The 21,296-nt window shown below is 47.4% G+C and overlaps 2 protein-coding genes across 3 annotated transcripts in view; both read left to right on the forward strand.

Moving 5' to 3' along the window:
• The window catches only part of LOC140577234 (ribonuclease inhibitor-like), a 237,155-nt gene that overhangs the window by 104,749 nt on the left and 111,110 nt on the right, over positions 1-21,296 (forward strand). The window contains exon 15 of one of the 2 annotated variants that reach the window (XM_072697103.1): positions 9,900-10,841. The exons of the other annotated variant lie outside the window; for it this stretch is intronic. Coding sequence (XP_072553204.1) covers positions 9,900-9,912 — 13 coding nt within the window. The 3' untranslated portion in view covers positions 9,913-10,841. Of the gene's footprint in view, positions 1-9,899; positions 10,842-21,296 lie in introns of those variants that run through there. 2 annotated transcript variants of the gene reach the window in all.
• LOC140577232 (uncharacterized) overlaps positions 11,340-21,296 on the forward strand; it is a 222,032-nt gene continuing 212,075 nt past the window's right edge. Inside the window, exons 1-4 of the mRNA XM_072697100.1 lie at positions 11,340-11,527; positions 13,540-13,590; positions 15,162-15,527; positions 16,161-16,445. Of these exons, the coding sequence (XP_072553201.1) occupies positions 13,542-13,590; positions 15,162-15,527; positions 16,161-16,445 (700 nt within the window). The 5' untranslated portion in view covers positions 11,340-11,527; positions 13,540-13,541. The remainder of the gene's footprint in view (positions 11,528-13,539; positions 13,591-15,161; positions 15,528-16,160; positions 16,446-21,296) is intronic.

Below are 21,296 nucleotides of genomic sequence, written 5' to 3' on the forward strand. Positions count from 1 at the left end.
TCCTTACACACACTGTACTCCTCACACACACTGTACTCCTTACACACACTGCACACACTACTCCTTACACACACTACTCCTTACACCCACGCTACTCCTTACACTCACTGCACACTCTACTCCTTACACACACTACTCCTTACACCCACGCTACTCCTTACACTCACTGCACACACTACTCCTTACACACACTACTTCTTACACTCACTGCACTCCTTACACTCACTGCACTCCTTACACTCACTGCACACACTACTCCTTACACTCACTGCACTCCTTACACTCACTGCACACACTACTCCTTACACACACTACTCCTTACACTCACTGCACACACTACTCCTTACACACACTACTCCTTACACCCACGCTACTCCTTACACTCACTGCACACACTACTCCTTACACACACTACTCCTTACACTCACTGCACACACTACTCCTTACACACACTACTCCTTACACTCACTGCACACACTACTCCTTACACACACTGTACTCCTCACACCCACGCTACTCCTTACACTCACTGCACACACTACTCCTTACACCCACGCTACTCCTTACACTCACTGCACACACTACTCCTTACACCCACGCTACTCCTTACACTCACTGCACACACTACTCCTCACACCCACGCTACTCCTTACACTCACTGCACTCCTTACACTCACTGCACACACTACTCCTTACACTCACTGCACTCCTTACACTCACTGCACACACTACTCCTTACACACACTACTCCTTACACCCACACTACTCCTTACACTCACTGCACACACTACTCCTTACACACACTACTTCTTACACTCACTGCACTCCTTACACTCACGCTACTCCTTACACTCACTGCACACACTACTCCTTACACACACTACTCCTTACACCCACGCTACTCCTTACACTCACTGCACACACTACTCCTTACACCCACGCTACTCCTTACACTCACTGCACACACTACTCCTCACACCCACGCTACTCCTTACACCCACGCTACTCCTTACACTCACTGCACACACTACTCCTTACACTCACTGCACACACTACTCCTTACACCCACGCTACTCCTTACACTCACTGCACACACTACTCCTCACACCCACGCTACTCCTTACACCCACGCTACTCCTTACACTCACTGCACACACTACTCCTTACACTCACTGCACACACTACTCCTTACACCCACGCTACTCCTTACACTCACTGCACACACTACTCCTTACACCCACGCTACTCCTTACACTCACTGCACACACTACTCCTTACACCCACGCTACTCCTTACACTCACTGCACACACTACTCCTTACACCCACGCTACTCCTTACACTCACTGCACACACTACTCATTTACATTTACATTTATGGCATTTAGCAGACGCTCTTATCCAGAGCGACTTACAAGGCTACTCATATTACAGAGGAGGGCCAGTGTAGTGTTAGGAGTCTTGCCCAAGGACCCTTATTGGTGTAGCGCAGCATAGTCACCCAGCCCGGGAATCGAACCCCAGTCTCCCACATGGTGTGGTAGCTCAGTGGCAGGTAGTGGTGTTATCTGTTGCGCCACACCAACCACTAGCTCCTCACACCCACGCTACTCCTTACACTCACTGCACTCCTTACACTCACTGCACACACTACTCCTTACACCCATGCTACTCCTTACACTCACTGCACACACTACTCCTTACACCCACGCTACTCCTTACACTCACTGCACACACTACTCCTTACACCCACGCTACTCCTTACACTCACTGCACACACTACTCCTCACCCCCACGCTACTCATTACACTCACTGCACACACTACTCCTTACACACACCGTTCTCCTTACACACACTGTACTCCACACACACACTGTTTTCCTCACACTCACTGTACTCCTTACACACACTGTACTCCTCACACACACTGTACTCCTTACACACACTGCACACACTACTCCTTACACACACTACTCCTTACACCCACGCTACTCCTTACACTCACTGCACACTCTACTCCTTACACACACTACTCCTTACACCCACGCTACTCCTTACACTCACTGCACACACTACTCCTTACACCCACGCTACTCCTTACACTCACTGCACTCCTTACACTGACTGCACACACTACTCCTTACACACACTACTCCTTACACCCACGCTACTCCTTACACTCACTGCACACACTACTCCTTACACACACTACTCCTTACACCCACGCTACTCCTTACACTCACTGCACTCCTTACACTCACTGCACACACTACTCCTTACACACACTACTCCTTACACTCACTGCACACACTACTCCTTACACCCACGCTGCTCCTTACACTCACTGCACTCCTTACACTGACTGCACACACTACTCCTTACACACACTACTCCTTACACCCACGCTACTCCTTACACTCACTGCACACACTACTCCTTACACACACTACTTCTTACACTCACTGCACTCCTTACACTCACGCTACTCCTTACACTCACTGCACACGCTACTCCTTACACTCACTGCACACGCTTCTCCTCACACCCACGCTACTCCTTACACTCACTGCACACACTACTCCTCACACCCACGCTACTCCTTACACTCACTGCACACGCTACTCCTTACACTCACTGCACTCCTTACACTCACTGCACACACTACTCCTCACACCCACGCTACTCCTTACACTCACTGCACACACTACTCCTTACACCCACGCTACTCCTTACACTCACTGCACACACTACTCCTCACACCCACGCTACTCCTTACACTCACTGCACACACTACTCCTTACACCCACGCTACTCCTTACACTCACTGCACACACTACTCCTTACACCCACGCTACTCCTTACACTCACTACTCCTTACACCCACGCTACTCCTTACACTCACTGCACACACTACTCCTTACACCCACGCTACTCCTTACACTCACTGCACACACTACTCCTCACACCCACGCTACTCCTTACACTCACTGCACTCCTTACACTCACTGCACACACTACTCCTTACACTCACTGCACTCCTTACACTCACTGCACACACTACTCCTTACACACACTACTCCTTACACCCACACTACTCCTTACACTCACTGCACACACTACTCCTTACACACACTACTTCTTACACTCACTGCACTCCTTACACTCACGCTACTCCTTACACTCACTGCACACACTACTCCTTACACACACTACTCCTTACACCCATGCTACTCCTTACACTCACTGCACACACTACTCCTTACACCCACGCTACTCCTTACACTCACTGCACACACTACTCCTCACACCCACGCTACTCCTTACACCCACGCTACTCCTTACACTCACTGCACACACTACTCCTTACACTCACTGCACACACTACTCCTTACACCCATGCTACTCCTTACACTCACTGCACACACTACTCCTCACACCCACGCTACTCCTTACACCCACGCTACTCCTTACACTCACTGCACACACTACTCCTTACACTCACTGCACACACTACTCCTTACACCCACGCTACTCCTTACACTCACTGCACTCCTTACACTCACTGCACACACTACTCCTTACACCCACGCTACTCCTTACACTCACTGCACACACTACTCCTTACACCCACGCTACTCCTTACACTCACTGCACACACTACTCATTTACATTTACATTTATGGCATTTAGCAGACGCTCTTATCCAGAGCGACTTACAAGGCTACTCATATTACAGAGGAGGGCCAGTGTAGTGTTAGGAGTCTTGCCCAAGGACCCTTATTGGTGTAGCGCAGCATAGTCACCCAGCCCGGGAATCGAACCCCAGTCTCCCACATGGTGTGGTAGCTCAGTGGCAGGTAGTGGTGTTATCTGTTGCGCCACACCAACCACTAGCTCCTCACACCCACGCTACTCCTTACACTCACTGCACTCCTTACACTCACTGCACACACTACTCCTTACACCCATGCTACTCCTTACACTCACTGCACACACTACTCCTCACACCCATGCTACTCCTTACACTCACTGCACACACTACTCCTTACACCCATGCTACTCCTTACACTCACTGCACACACTACTCCTCACCCCCACGCTACTCATTACACTCACTGCACACACTACTCCTTACACACACCGTTCTCCTTACACACACTGTACTCCACACACACACTGTTTTCCTCACACTCACTGTACTCCTTACACACACTGTACTCCTCACACACACTGTACTCCTTACACACACTGCACACACTACTCCTTACACACACTACTCCTTACACCCACGCTACTCCTTACACTCACTGCACACTCTACTCCTTACACACACTACTCCTTACACCCACGCTACTCCTTACACTCACTGCACACACTACTCCTTACACACACTACTTCTTACACTCACTGCACTCCTTACACTCACTGCACTCCTTACACTCACTGCACACACTACTCCTTACACTCACTGCACTCCTTACACTCACTGCACACACTACTCCTTACACACACTACTCCTTACACTCACTGCACACACTACTCCTTACACACACTACTCCTTACACCCACGCTACTCCTTACACTCACTGCACACACTACTCCTTACACACACTACTCCTTACACTCACTGCACACACTACTCCTTACACACACTACTCCTTACACTCACTGCACACACTACTCCTTACACACACTGTACTCCTCACACCCACGCTACTCCTTACACTCACTGCACACACTACTCCTTACACCCACGCTACTCCTTACACTCACTGCACACACTACTCCTTACACCCACGCTACTCCTTACACTCACTGCACACACTACTCCTCACACCCATGCTACTCCTTACACTCACTGCACACACTACTCCTCACACCCATGCTACTCCTTACACTCACTGCACACACTACTCCTCACCCCCACGCTACTCATTACACTCACTGCACACACTACTCCTTACACACACCGTTCTCCTTACACACACTGTACTCCACACACACACTGTTTTCCTCACACTCACTGTACTCCTTACACACACTGTACTCCTCACACACACTGTACTCCTTACACACACTGCACACACTACTCCTTACACACACTGCACACGCTACTCCTTACACACACTGCACACACTACTCCTTACACACTGCACTCCTTACAAACACTGCACACGCTACTCCTTACACACACTGCACACGCTTCTCCTTACACATACTGCGCACATTACTCCTTACACACACTGCACACGCTACTCCTTACACACACTGCACACGCTACTCCTTACACACACTGTACTCCTTACACTCACTGCACACACTACTCCTTACACCCACGCTACTCCTTACACTCACTGCACACACTACTCCTTACACTCACTGCACACACTACTCCTTACACCCACGCTACTCCTTACACTCACTGCACTCCTTACACTCACTGCACACACTACTCCTTACACCCACGCTACTCCTTACACTCACTGCACACACTACTCCTTACACCCACGCTACTCCTTACACTCACTGCACACACTACTCATTTACATTTACATTTATGGCATTTAGCAGACGCTCTTATCCAGAGCGACTTACAAGGCTACTCATATTACAGAGGAGGGCCAGTGTAGTGTTAGGAGTCTTGCCCAAGGACCCTTATTGGTGTAGCGCAGCATAGTCACCCAGCCCGGGAATCGAACCCCAGTCTCCCACATGGTGTGGTAGCTCAGTGGCAGGTAGTGGTGTTATCTGTTGCGCCACACCAACCACTAGCTCCTCACACCCACGCTACTCCTTACACTCACTGCACTCCTTACACTCACTGCACACACTACTCCTTACACACACTACTTCTTACACTCACTGCACTCCTTACACTCACTGCACACACTACTCCTTACACTCACTGCACACACTACTCCTTACACTCACTGCACACACTACTCCTTACACACACTACTCCTTACACCCACGCTACTCCTTACACTCACTGCACACACTACTCCTTACACACACTACTCCTTACACCCACGCTACTCCTTACACCCACGCTACTCCTTACACTCACTGCACACACTACTCCTTACACCCACGCTACTCCTTACACTCACTGCACTCCTTACACTGACTGCACACACTACTCCTTACACACACTACTCCTTACACCCACGCTACTCCTTACACTCACTGCACACACTACTCCTTACACCCACGCTACTCCTTACACTCACTACTCCTTACACCCACGCTACTCCTTACACTCACTGCACACACTACTCCTTACACACACTGCACACATTACTACTTACACACACTGCGCACACTACTCCTTACAAGCACTGCGCACATTATTACTTACACACACTGCGCACACTACTCCTTACACTCACTGCACACGCTACTCCTTACACACACTGCGCACACTACTACTTACACACACTGCGCACATTACTACTTACACACACTGCGCACACTACTCCTTACACTCACTGCACACGCTACTCCTTACACACACTGCGCACACTACTACTTACACACACTGCGCACATTACTACTTACACACACTGCACACGCTACTCCTTACACACACACTGTTTTCCTCACACACACACTGTACTCCACACACACTGTACTCCATACACACACACTGTACACCTTACGTACACACTGTAGGCCTTACAAACACACTGTACACCTTACACACACACTGTACGCCATACACACACACACACTGTACGTCTTACCCACACACTGTACGCCTTTCCCACGCACTGTACACCTTACCCACACACTGTACGCCTTACCCACACACACTGTACGTCTTACCCACACACTGTACGCCTTACACACACACTGTACGCCTTACCCACACACACTGTACGCCATACACACACACACTGTACACCTTACCCACACACTGTACGCCTTACCCACACACACTGTACGTCTTACCCACACACTGTATGCCTTACACACACACACTGTACACCTTACACACACACTGTACGCCATACACACACACACACTGTACGCCTTACACACACACTGTACGCCATACACAAACACACTGTACGCCATACACACAAACTGTAGGCCTTACAAACACACTGTACCCCTTACCCACACACTGTACACCTTACCCACACACTGTACGCCTTACCCACACACTGTACACCCTACCCACACACTGTACACCTTACCCACACACACTGTACACCTTACCCACACACACTGTACGCCTTACCCACACACTGTACGCCTTACCCACACACTGTACACCTTACCTACACACTGTACGCCTTACCCACACACTGTACACCTTACCCACACACACTGTACGCCTTACCTACACACTGTACACCTTACCCACACACACTGTACGCCTTACCCACACACTGTACACCTTACCCACACACACTGTACGCCATACATACCTACTGTACGCCTTACCCACACACTGTACACCTTACCACACACTGTACGCCTTACCCACACACTGTACACCTTACCCACACCCTGTACGCCTTACCCACACACTGTACACCTTACCCACACACACTGTACGCCTTACCTACACACTGTACACCTTACCCACACACACTGTACGCCTTACCCACACACTGTACACCTTACCCACACACACTGTACGCCATACACACACACTGTACGCCTTACCCACACACTGTACACCTTACCACACACTGTACGCCTTACCCACACACACTGTACGTCTTACCCACACACTGTACACCTTACCCACACACACTGTACGCCTTACCCACACACTGTACACCTTACCACACACTGTACGCCTTACCCACACACACTGTACGTCTTACCCACACACTGTACGCCTTTCCCACGCACTGTACACTTTACCACACACTGTACGTCTTACCCACACACACTGTACGTCTTACCCACACATTGTACGCCTTACATACACACACTGTACGCCATACACACACACTGTATGCCTTACCCACACACTGTATGCCTTACCCACACACACTGTATGTCTTACCCACACACTGTACGCCTTACCCACACACACTGTACACCTTACCACACACTGTACGCCTTACCCACACACACTGTACGTCTTACCCACACTGTACGCCTTACCCACACACTGTACGCCTTACCCACACACACTGTACACCTTACCACACACTGTACGCCTTACCCACACACTGTACGCCTTACCCACACACACTGTACACCTTACCACACACTGTACGCCTTACCCACACACACTGTACGTCTTACCCACACACTGTACACCTTACCACACACTGTACACCTTACCACACACTGTACGCCTTACCCACACACACTGTACGCCTTACCCACACACTGTACACCTTACCACACACTGTACGCCTTACCCACACACTGTACGTCTTACCCACACACTGTACGCCTTTCCCACGCACTGTACACCTTACCCATACACTGTACGCCTTACCCACACACACTGTACGTCTTACCCACACACTGTACGCCTTACCCACACACTGTACGCCTTACCCACACACACTGTACACCTTACCACACACTGTACGCCTTACCCACACACTGTACGTCTTACCCACACACTGTACGCCTTTCCCACGCACTGTACACCTTACCCATACACTGTACGCCTTACCCACACACACTGTACGTCTTACCCACACACTGTACGCCTTACCCACACACTGTACACCTTACCCACACACACTGTACACCTTACCACACACTGTACGCCTTACCCACACACACTGTACGTCTTACCCACACACTGTACACCTTACCCACACACTGTACGCCTTACATACACACACTGTACGCCATTCACACACACACTGTACGCCATACATACACACACTGTACGCCATACACACACACACTGTACGCCTTACACACACACTGTAGGCCTTACAAACACACTGTACACCTTACCCACACACACTGTACGCCTTACCCACACACACTGTACACCTTACACACACACTGTACACCTTACACACACACTGTACGCCTTACATACACACAGTATGCCTTACCCACACACTGTACACCTTACATACACTGCACGCCTTACATAAACACAGTATGCCTTACCCACACACTGTACGCCTTACCCACACACTGTACACCTTACACACACTGCACGCCTTACATAAACACAGTATGCCTTACCCACACATACTGTACCACTTACCCACACACTGTACGCCTTACCCACACATACTGTATGCCTTACCCACACATACTGTACGCCTTACCCACACACTGTACGCCTTACCCACACACTGTACACCTTACCCACACATACTGTACGCCTTACCCACACACTGTACGCCTTACCCACACACTGTACACCTTACACACATTGTACGCCTTACATACACTGTACGCCTTACATACACACTGTACGCCTTACCCACACATACTGTACGCCTTACCCACACACTGTACACCTTACACACACACTGTACACCATATACACACACACTGTACACCTTACCCACACACATCCACATATCCACACTGTACTCACACTGTACTGCCTTATAGTCACATTCTATTCCCCATTAAGGCAGCCAATGAAAGAATAGCTCATGAACATACAACTTCAGAGTAAACAATTACCTTCTGGGTTCTCACTACAAAACACCACGCAGCAAACAAAAAAAAAACACCTCCTTTAATGTGCTTTTCTGGGGGAATTTCTAGTGTACTTATTCACTCTACTGTCTACTTACTGTTTGTCTCAGAGCCGAGGAATATACAGTTCAGTAGAGTCAGGAGTGAACTCTCTCTCTCTCTCTCTCTCTCTCTCTCTCTCTGTGTGTTCAGTCTAAGACAGTGATTGAGGTGTGTGTACTCACCAGTGTCTTACTTTCTGTTTTGCAGTGCTGATTCATGAAGCTTGCTTGTACCCAAGAAGAACAAAGGCATCGCATACTCAGACAAAGAGACAGACACACTCTGCGTGTAATTCAACATTGTTTCCTCACTGGTCAGAATTTAAACACTTGCAATGACCTGTCCATCATAACCCTTATGTGTAAATGTTTAAATATGAGTTAGAGGGAGGTGAGTGGCATCATGGGAAGAACATGAACTCAACAACACTGATCCAAACATCTAACCAGTGTAAATGTTTATACTGTTCTGCTTTTATATCTACTAACACCACCCTGTTACACACACATACCACCCTGTTACATACACATACCATCCTGTTACATACACATACCACCCTGTTACACACGCATGCCACCCTGTTACACATGCATATAATCTCTTACATACACGTACAACCCTGTTACATATAACCTGTCAATGGTGGCAAATTCAGGTCCAGAAAGTAAACGTGCACGTATTTGTCACTATACTATGTACAGCGAAATGTGTCCTCCGCATTTAACCCATCTGTGGTAGTGAACACACACACTAGTGAACTAGGGGCAGTGAGTACACACACACCCACATTTACATTTACATTTATGGCATTTATCAGACGCTCTTATCCAGAGCGACTTACAAAGTGCTTTGCTATTTACTCAAGAAAAAGCTTAGCTAGTTAGAATAGACTTATAGTTCAAAAGACACCCAGAGCAGTGGGCAGCCAACTCTCTCAACTCCAGCGCCCGGGGAGCAGAGAGGGTTTCGAAACCACACCCTGTCATCAATAGCCCTGCGCTCTAACCGCTGAACCACCACTGCCACTGTAGAGCTACTCTCTGGGCTGATTTTTACTTTCTGAACCTGAATCTCTGAATCTCTGTAATCTGTTATATATAAAATCAACCCTGTTACATTTTTAAACCAATAAAAGTAATGATAAGATAACCTCCATGTGTCTCTTACTGCTGACCATTTACCTCTGTGAGGTCTCTTCACTGCACCTGCGGTATCCTCCACCCTCTTTAAACCCTCACCACATCCTCTGCTGTTAGTACAGACCTAGGAGGTGAGGTGATCTGCAGACTGTAGATATGAGCTGCTGGAGGATCCACTGAACTACACAGTCCTGTACATCCCCCGCTCAGTCTCCCTGTCTGTCTGTCTAGTGGATATGTTACAGAGAGTCGGGTGTTGCTGTGTGTGTGTGTGAGTGAGTGTGTGTGTGTGAGTGTGTGGGTGTGTGAGTGAGTGTGTGTGTGTGAGTGTGTGGGTGTGTGTGTGAGTGTGTGTGAGTGTGTGTGTGAGTGAGTGTTTCTGAGCTTTTGTGTCTTCAGGCATGTCAGTTATACTGTCTGTCTCCGCCCACTCCGTGTAGAACAGTGTTGTGATTGGTTAAGCGCAGCCTAAGCCCCGCCCCCTCGGCTCCGGGCTGTGGTAGTGAAAGTGAAAGTGAAGCTCGAGCAGTTCCTCCATCTTGTGACGGAGAGACACGCAGCGGCCTTTATTCTTTATTCGGATTAAACCTCTCCTAAATCTCCTGAGCTGCTGCAGCTCTGAGGGAGGTTCTCTCTCTGACTGGAGGAACTGATCTTCTGCTCTTCTGCTGAAGCACCCTCACTTTACAGCGCTCGGTGAGTAACCGGTAGAAACATGACAGTAGTGTTATAACTATTTATAAAGTAGTAATAACAGTAATGCTGAGCTTATAAAGGCCTGCTGTAGAGAAGAGGGTCATCAGGGCTGCTGGAGGTCAGTTAAAGGTCAGTTAAAGGTCAGTTAAAGTGGAGTTAGGGGGTTTTCTCTTCAGGCTGATGAGCTGCTGAGCTGGAGGAGATCTAATAACGGAAACTCCACCATTACCGGCTGATTATCGATCAGTTTATCTGTTAGTTATTGATCTCCATAAACTCAGACTGTGTGTCTTCAGAGGTGAGTAGAGTGAAGAGGTGGAGGCTTTTCTCCTGATAACGGGCAGGTATAGTAATATAGGGAAGTGGGCTGGCTGGGTGCGGTCAGGCTGTGTCTCATTTAGCGCCCTACTCCCTCTCTAGTGCTCTAGTTAGGGTGTCAGACATTTTGTAGTGTAGTTCGAATCATCAGGGAATTCTGCTTATTAATAAAACTATATTATTATTATTAATATTAATATCATCTTTCTCCATGTTGTTCCAGTATAAATATGTAATGATTTGTGTATTATTAAACCATGTGAAGCGCAGTAGGACTAACACACTGTGTAAGCCTGTGTTCCTCAGGGCTGTCTGCTGTCTGTCTCTCCTTCAGCTTCTTTAGTCTGTTAGTTTCAGTCTCAGATGATGTTAATGGTTCATATTTTATTGCCTATGGTCAGCGGGATGAAGGACACATCACTGTCCATGGATGAGAGATCCAACGGATCAGCAGACTCCTCTCGTCTCCATATTCCCAGTCTGATCTTATACAGACGTGATTAAACTAATCTAGATCAGGTGAAGCAGTGGAAGGACGAGTTTCAGCAGGAGGACAGTGTATAAAGGGGTTCAGTAGTTTGTGATGCTAATATGTGAAATGAACCAGTAAAACAGGGAAAAACTGCATTTGAGTGTAGAAAAGTTGCTCTACTGTTCCTCGAGCTCAGACCACAACGCTCAGGCCAGGGAGGACTGGTCAAGCACAGGTCAGCAGCGCTGAGGACTTCATTCATTCTACAGAAGAGACCACAGGACCGTTTCACCACCTCGTTCAGGAGCTCAGGCTGTGTAGTTTCAGTATAGGGGTTCACACATGACGTCATGATGATTAGTCTATGACTATGTTTCAACATGAAAACTTCTTTTTTTAATATTTTATTATTATTTTAATATTTCAGGCAACATTTGGTAAAAGTTAACCCTACAGTTGCCCGTTTCCTTCAGACTGTGTTGTATGTGTAAAGCATCAACTTTTGTAAATCTGTTAAGATAAAAAATCTATAAATCAATGAGGAGAGAGTCATCCACTAGGTACAATAATGATCACCCTCGCCAGCAAAACCCCGAATACATTCAGTCAGTGTCCTCAAACCATTTTTACTCCAGTAAGAGTCTTTCCAATAAGGTCTCAGTCTCTCAGTCAGAAAGCTGGGTAGATCTCACCAGACAGGAAGACTTCAGAGTCCTTCAACTTTTACATTTACAGCATTTAGCTCACTCTCTTATCCAGAGACTTACAGGGTGCTCGTATTACAGAGGCGGGACAGTGTGGTGTTAGGAGTCTTACCCAGGGACTCTTACTGGTGCAGCACAGCACAGTCAGACTAGGAATCGAACCCCAGTCTCCCACATGGTGTAATAGACACAGATAGTGGTGTTATCTGTTGCACCACACCAACCTTTAACAGGTCATCATTCCTGTCTGCAGCTTTATTGAAGTGAATGAGGATTCTATCAGAGAGGGTGGAGCTTCCTTTAGGTGAAGCAGACCTGGGTAACCTGAGGGGAGTTAGATCCTTTAACTGTCAGCTGAGTTATCAGACAGCTCAACTCTTCATCTGTGAAGTATTTATTTAAAGTTATACTCGACCACTTATGCTAAAGATATAGTGTGTGTGTGTGTGTGTATGTGATATTGTAATGCATCTAGATGACAGTGATGTGTGTGTGATCAGTGTGTTGGTCTCTTTCAGAAATGCAGTGTGTTTGGGTGATGGTGCTGCTCCTCCCCGCTGCTCTTTCACGTAAGTAAACTCCATTAAACTGCACACCTCCTCAAACACCCTCAGAGAAACGGCCCTCAGTCACACTCACTCTGAATCTGGTGTAGTCAGAGTTTCTCCCTGACTGTGTGTTCTGTCAGTTAGTGATAAACTCCAGCAGCTCCAGATAATGAAGAGAAGAGTGTGTCTGAAACAGGTAACACAGATTTACATTTACATTTATGGCATTTAGCTGACGCTCTTATCCAGAGCGACTTACAAGGTTACTCGTATAGTGTTAGGAGTCTTGCCTAAGGACTCTTATTGGTGTAGCGCAGCACAGTCACCCAGACCAGGAATCGAACCCCAGTCTCCCACATGGTGAGGAAGCTCAGTGGCAGGTAGTGGTGTTATCTGTTGCGCCACACCAACCATTTAGAGGATGGATGCAGGTTTAGTTTAATTTATTTAAAGTTTAAATTATTGCTACGTTTATCTCAGTCTTCCTTTAATCTTAAGATCATTTTATAAAAAATAAACAGATGACTCAGAGCGGATCACATTTAGAGCGGATCACATTTAGAGCGGATCACTCGGAGCGGATCACTCAGAGCAGGGTGTTTGGTGCGGTTGGGCATATTGTTAGCCCACTCAGGTCCTCTCTAATCCACACAAGACAAACATCTTTTTCTCTGTGAGTGACGAGACTGAAACTTGCTCACGTTATTTGTGACGAGACAGATCCACACCGTCACTTTTACTAGATTATTGAAGTTTAGTGAAATGGTGTTGATCCAAAATCAAACCAGTAAACAGGTGGAGCTCTGATGACCATAACAGAAGGGCGGAGGCAAAATCAAAAAACGAGAAACAGGCAGAGGTCGGGTATAAAAGACAGAGAAAGCGGGACAGAAGAGTCCAAACATGAAAAGGCCGATACACAGAACAGACCGCACAAACACACAGGAGACAAACGGGAAGGTTGAAGGTCTGTGGTGTGTGTGTAGATTATCTGTGGTGTGTCTGTGTGTGTGTAGATTATCTGTGGTGTGTGTGTGTGTGGATTATCTGTGGTGTGTGTGTGTAGATTATCTGTGGTGTGTCTGTGTAGATTATCTGTGGTGTGTGTGTGTGTAGATTGTCTGTGGTGTGTGAGTGTGTGTGTGTGTAGATTGTCTGTGGTGTGTGAGTGTGTGTGTAGATTATCTGTGGTGTGTGTGTGTGGTAGATTATCTGTGGTGTGTGTGTGTGGATTATCTTTGGTGTGTGTGTGTGTGTGTAGATTATCTGTGGTGTGTGTGTGTGTAGATTGTCTGTGGTGTGTGAGTGTGTGTGTGTGTAGATTATCTGTGGTGTGTGTGTGTGTAGATTATCTGTGGTGTGTGTGTGCGTGTGTGTGTAGATTGTCTGTGGTGTGTGAGTGTGTGTGTGTAGATTATCTGTGGTGTGTGTGTGTGTGTGTAGATTATCTGTGGTGTGTGTGTGTGTAGATTATCTGTGGTGTGTGTGTGTGTGTGTGTGTGTGTGTGTAGATTATCTGTGGTGTGTGTGTGTGTAGATTATCTGTGGTGTGTGTGTGTGTGTATTAAATGTTGTGTTGTTTTTGTTTACAGAGAAGTTTAGGGTGGTGGGTCCAGATGCTCCTGTTGTCGGTGTTTCTGGTTCTGGGGTGGTTCTGCCGTGTTCTGTCCGACAGGAGAATGGTCAGGCCAGCATGAACGCTGAGGATATGACTGTTATCTGGTCCAGATTAGACCTGAGAGATTCAGTGGTTCATCAGTATGGAAATCATAAAGATCTAAACACAGATCAGATTTCTCAGTACAGAGGGAGAACCTCTGTGTTTATAAAGGAGCTACAGAGAGGAAACACCTCACTGAGTCTCTCCAACATTCGCATTTCTGATGAAGGACTTTACAGCTGCACTGTTGACTCTAAATACTGGAAGGGTTCTGACACTGTTCATCTTACAGTTGAAGGTAAAACGTGTTTCAGGTATTTTAATGGAGAGGTTTGGTGAGAAATCAGAGTCACATGATTGATCTCTGAGCCCAGATTCAGTCGATTAGAAAGGACATGTGTGGTGTTGGACGTGTGTTCCTGTAGGTGCTAGGCTAATGTTGCTAACAAACACTGGGCTTAGACTGTCACCAACCTCAACTGTGTAAACACACCTCTGAAAGCATGTGTCTGTCAGCCTGTCTCTCCAGATCCTCCAGATCTTCATTAGAACCTTCTCCACAGAGCTGAACGCTGGAGGATCCAGAACCGCTCTCACCTCAGCACAGTGTGGTATCACTCCGCCCACTGCGCTCCGGTCTGAGAGTGGAACAGCTCTGCAGAGCGGGGTGTGATGAGGATGAGGATGAGGTTCCAGCTCTAGATTTAGTGGTTAGTAAGGTCGATCAGTGCTGGATTATTGATCCAGTATTGATTAGTAGTGCTACCCTAAAGAAGCACACATGAACCATCAATAAAGTTGTGGCTGATCGACTGAATCTGTGGTTGATGATCAATCAGTCAGTTTGGTTTTTCACTGAACTGCTGCTTTATCTAATGTTGTGGATTAAAGAAAATACTGATTCCTGATGTTTTACTGAAATCCCACACAGCTGTTGGATCTCAGCCAGTGATCACTGTGGAGAGCTATGACTCAGAGACGGTCAGTTTACTGTGTAAATCTGAAGGCTGGTATCCTGAACCTGCTCTTCAGTGGATGAACAGTAGAAGAGTTAATCTGACTGCAGAAGAAACAGAAACACAGCGAGTAGCTGATCTCAGTTACAGTGTGAGAAGCAGTATGACTGTAAAGCGCAGTGACATCGACACGTTCTTCTGCAGAGCGACACAGAGAGGCAGTGAGAAGGAGGGAGACATCACAGCTGCTGCCATCTATGGTGAGTTACTCCACTCTGCTGCACACACTCTCTGCTATATAAATTATGTCATTTACAGATGTTTGTATGTTGTGTGTCTCTTCTGTGTTTTCCTCCTGTCTAAGCTCCAAATTATCCCCCTCTTTCCCTTGAGTTGTCTGTGTTTGTGTAGTGTGTGTGTGTGTGCATACGTGTTTACAACATTGCTGGTATTGAAGAACGGGGAATCACACCTGTGTGTGTGTTTCTCCTTTCTTTTTCAACTCAGCAACCGACATCACACACACAGCCACAAACTTACACACACATCCAAATGCAGCAGAGAAAATGGCAGACAGAAGCACTGATCTCACCGATCTCCATCCCCCAACAAAGAAATCAAATCATTATCCCAGCAGTGAATGTGGGATTGTCACCAGAGTGGTTTTGCAAAAAATAAGGGTATGAAATGGTGGCAAAGGAGCATACACTTCAATCACAACAGGTGTGCTGTTTATGAATTAAAAGCCTAATGAGAAAGCACATAAACATGTTTAAACATTAATCATAATCTGCTATATTTTACACATCATGCTACATCTGGGATGTTTTACAAACAGACACATACTGACCTCAGTCTGACCCTGTTATCATTACTATTATTATTATTATTTATTAACTTTAATTACAATATGAATAGGTAAAGTCAGACTGAACTCATCTGGAAACACATTGTAGTTTGGACTGTGGTGGTTCAGACCAGCATGGTTAAAGCTACAGTGGTACGTCTTGGGAAATGGCATTGCTTCAGATGTTAGTTAGTTCAGTGGTTTTCTCTGTTGTTGAATGGGAAACACACCCCAGTACATTTACACCAGTAAACACACACTCAGCCAGTACAGTTCCAGTCTGCGGGCAGAATGACTACTAAAGGGTCTCTGGAAGGCTAGAGGTTACTGATGGACACATGGGTGCACTCATAGTCTTTATAAAACTGTAGTCCTGATTTGATACTAAATGTCATGAGAGGTTGAATGAAATGTTTATGTATTTTTTTTAGGGTGCTGTTGAGTTGAGTTGAGTTGAGTTTAGTTAAATGCCAGAAACAGCACAAAATATTAAAGCCAATCAATGTTTTAAGTACAGCCGATCAAATCACCTGTAGTTTTAGTGATGTTACTGGATTACCTGGAATATCTTAACCATCTGAGAGACACTGTGCAGAGTGATGAGGACATGCTGAGGTGAACAAAAGGCACACACTAACAGCTTCAGTCTCTCCTGCTGGAATCTTAGTTACCATACTCTACATTCAGCTGACAGTAAGTTTACTGTGTATGGGAGAATACACTCTCCCAAAAGAAATGAGAGAACTGGGAAGTTACAGGGAAGGTAGACACTAACTGCTAACTGAGTGTATGTGTGCACACACACTGCACACACACTGCACACACACGCAGACACACTGCACAGATGCACACACTGCACACACTGCACAGAGACACACACTGCACATTACACACACTGCACATTAAACACACTGCACTTCACGCACTGTACACACGCACTACACACACACGCAGACACACACGGCGCAGACATACACACACTGCACAGACACGCACTGCACAGACACACGCACACACACTGCACAGACACACGCACACAGACTGCACACACACACACAGACTACACACACACACACACTGCACAGACACACACTGCACAGACACACACACTGCACGCACACACTGCAGACACACACTCTGCACAGAGGCACAGACACACTGCAGACACACACACTGCACAGACACACACACACACTGCATACACACACGCACACACTGCAGACACACACTGCACACTCTGCAGACACACACACGCACACACACTACACACAGACGCACGCACACACTGCACAGACACACACACTGCACAGACACTTGCGAACACTGCACAGAGACACACACTGCACAGACACACACACTCTGCACAGACACTCTGCACACACACACACTGCACATACACAGACACGAACACTGCACAGAGACACACACACACTGCACAGAGACACACACACACACTCTGCACACACATACACACTCTGCACACACACACACTGCACAGACACACACACTGCACAGACACACACGGACACACCGCGCACACACTGCGCACACACAGACACTGCGAACACTGCACAGACACAGAGACACACACTGCACAGAGACACACACTGCGCACACACTGCAGACACACGCGCACACACTGCACAGACACACACACACACACTGCACAGAGACACACACACACTGCACAGACACACACTCTGCACAGACACTCTGCACACACACACACTGCACATACACAGACACGAACACTGCACAGAGACACACACACTGCACAGAGACACACACACACTCTGCACACACATACACACTCTGCACACACACACACTGCACAGACACACACACTGCACAGACACACACAGACACACCGCGCACACACTGCGCACACACAGACACTGCGAACACTGCACAGACACAGAGACACACACTGCACGGAGACACACACTGCGCACACACTGCAGACACACGCGCACACACTGCACAGACACACACACACACACACACACACACTGCACAGAGACACACACACTGCACAGAGGCACAGACACACACACACACACTGCACAGACACACACACACTGCACAGAGGCACAGACACACACACTGCAGACACACACACTGCACAGACATACACACACACTACACAGACACAGACACACACTGCACAGAGACACACACTGCACAGACACACACACACTGCACAGACACACACACACTGCACAGACACACACACATACTGCACAGACACACTCTGCACACAGGCACAGACACACACACACTGCACAGAAACACACACACTGCAGACACACACGCACACACTGCAGACACACACACGCGCACACACACTACACACAGACGCACGCACACACTGCACAGAAACACACACACTGCAGACACACACTGCAGACACACATGCACACACACACGCACACACTGCACAGACACGCACACACACTCTGCACACACACACTCTGCACACACACACTGCACACACACACTGCACATACACAGACATGAACACTGCACAGAGACACACACACTGCACACACACACTGCACATACACGTACACACACTGCACAGACACGTACACACACACTGCACAGACACTGCGAACACTGCACAGACACACACACACACACTGGACAGAGACACACACACACACACACTGGACAGACACACACTGCACAGACACACACACAGTGCACAGACACACTGCACACACACACTCTGCACACACACACACACACTCTGCACACACACTGCACAGACACACTCTGCACACACACTGCACAGACACACACTGCGCACACACAGACACTGCGAACACTGCACAGGCACAGACACACACACACACACACACACACTCTGCACACACACACACTGCACAGACACACTGCGCACACACAGACACTGCAAACACTGCACAGACACAGACACACACACAGTGCACAGAGACACACTGCACAGACACACTGCACACAAACACACACACAAACACACACACACTGCACAGACACACACACACTGCACAGACACTGGGAAACAAACACGGGAGGAACACACGAAGGAGAGTGACACCCCCCTCAACCTTCTACTCGAGACAGTGGCTGGCACACACACTCGACCAGAGTCCAATATAGCCTACTGCCCAGGTGTAGGGAACTGGGCTCAATTACTGGCTGGGGTGGCTCGGGACCTCCCCCTGGTGGCAGGAGGAGGCCTTGCCCTAGAGCCACCCCTTACACTTGGAGTTCACTTCAGATTTTAAAGAAACATTTAAAACACTGTTTTTTAACTTAGCATTTATTTAATATGGTCATCTGCTTTTGACAATCTGTGTGTGTATGTATTTTGATCTGCTACATGAAAAGTGCTCTATTAATGAGAATTATTATCAATAATAATGATAAAAATAATAAGAACATCATGTATCATTCTTCAACACCCTGTTGATGTAAATGTTAGTAATTACAATTACTAAGAAGGAGAGAAATATTATGTAGACCCGAATATAGATAAATATACAGGTTCCTATTTCACTTCTTAGCTTAAAGAAGTCCGTTTTAGGGAGATACTTAAAAGTTAACATCATGCTTCCTGGTTCTCTCTCTGTCCCTGTTGACCCTTTTTCACATTTAAATCTGACCAATCCCAAACAGATCCTCGTCCGAGGACTGATCTGCATCACCTGTTCAGTTATTCACACTGGAAAGTGCTGCCAGTTTAAACTGTAGTGCACTGAGTGTCCCCTGTTTGTCCTCTTTACAGTGTTTGACCCGTGTTGTTCTGGTCGACTGCTTGGTTTGTTGCTTTGGGTTTGGCCTCTGCTTGTATTTTGACGGTTCTCTTTTGCTCTTGTCCTTGTATCTCGTCTTGGTTCTGACCTGGTCTGGCTTGGTCGATATGGACAGGAGAGACAGTAAGGCAGGGTTCTGAACAGTCTCAGATATGGAAACGCTTCACTTAAACCTCACTGGTTATGTGTTGTGTAGCGTTTGCTGTGTGATGTGTAGAAGCGTCTGTCCTGAGTGAGCAGCTGGAGAAACCTCAGCACAGTGAGGAGCTGCTGAATCTGCTGTTAAACTGCTGTATGGAGTCTAAACCAGTGTGACCTTGTTAACCTGTCATCTGAACTGTGCAGCTAAACGGCTAAACTGTACTTATTGATTTTCAGGGCTGCTAATGATGATACTGGTGCACACGGACACAGACATTGTTTGGAAAGTTTTCTTTTGTCCTCAGAGTTCAGATCTCTAGTCCACA

Source organism: Salminus brasiliensis, chromosome 14, assembly GCF_030463535.1.
Source record: "Salminus brasiliensis chromosome 14, fSalBra1.hap2, whole genome shotgun sequence".
NCBI classification, from domain to species: Eukaryota; Metazoa; Chordata; class Actinopteri; order Characiformes; family Bryconidae; genus Salminus; species Salminus brasiliensis.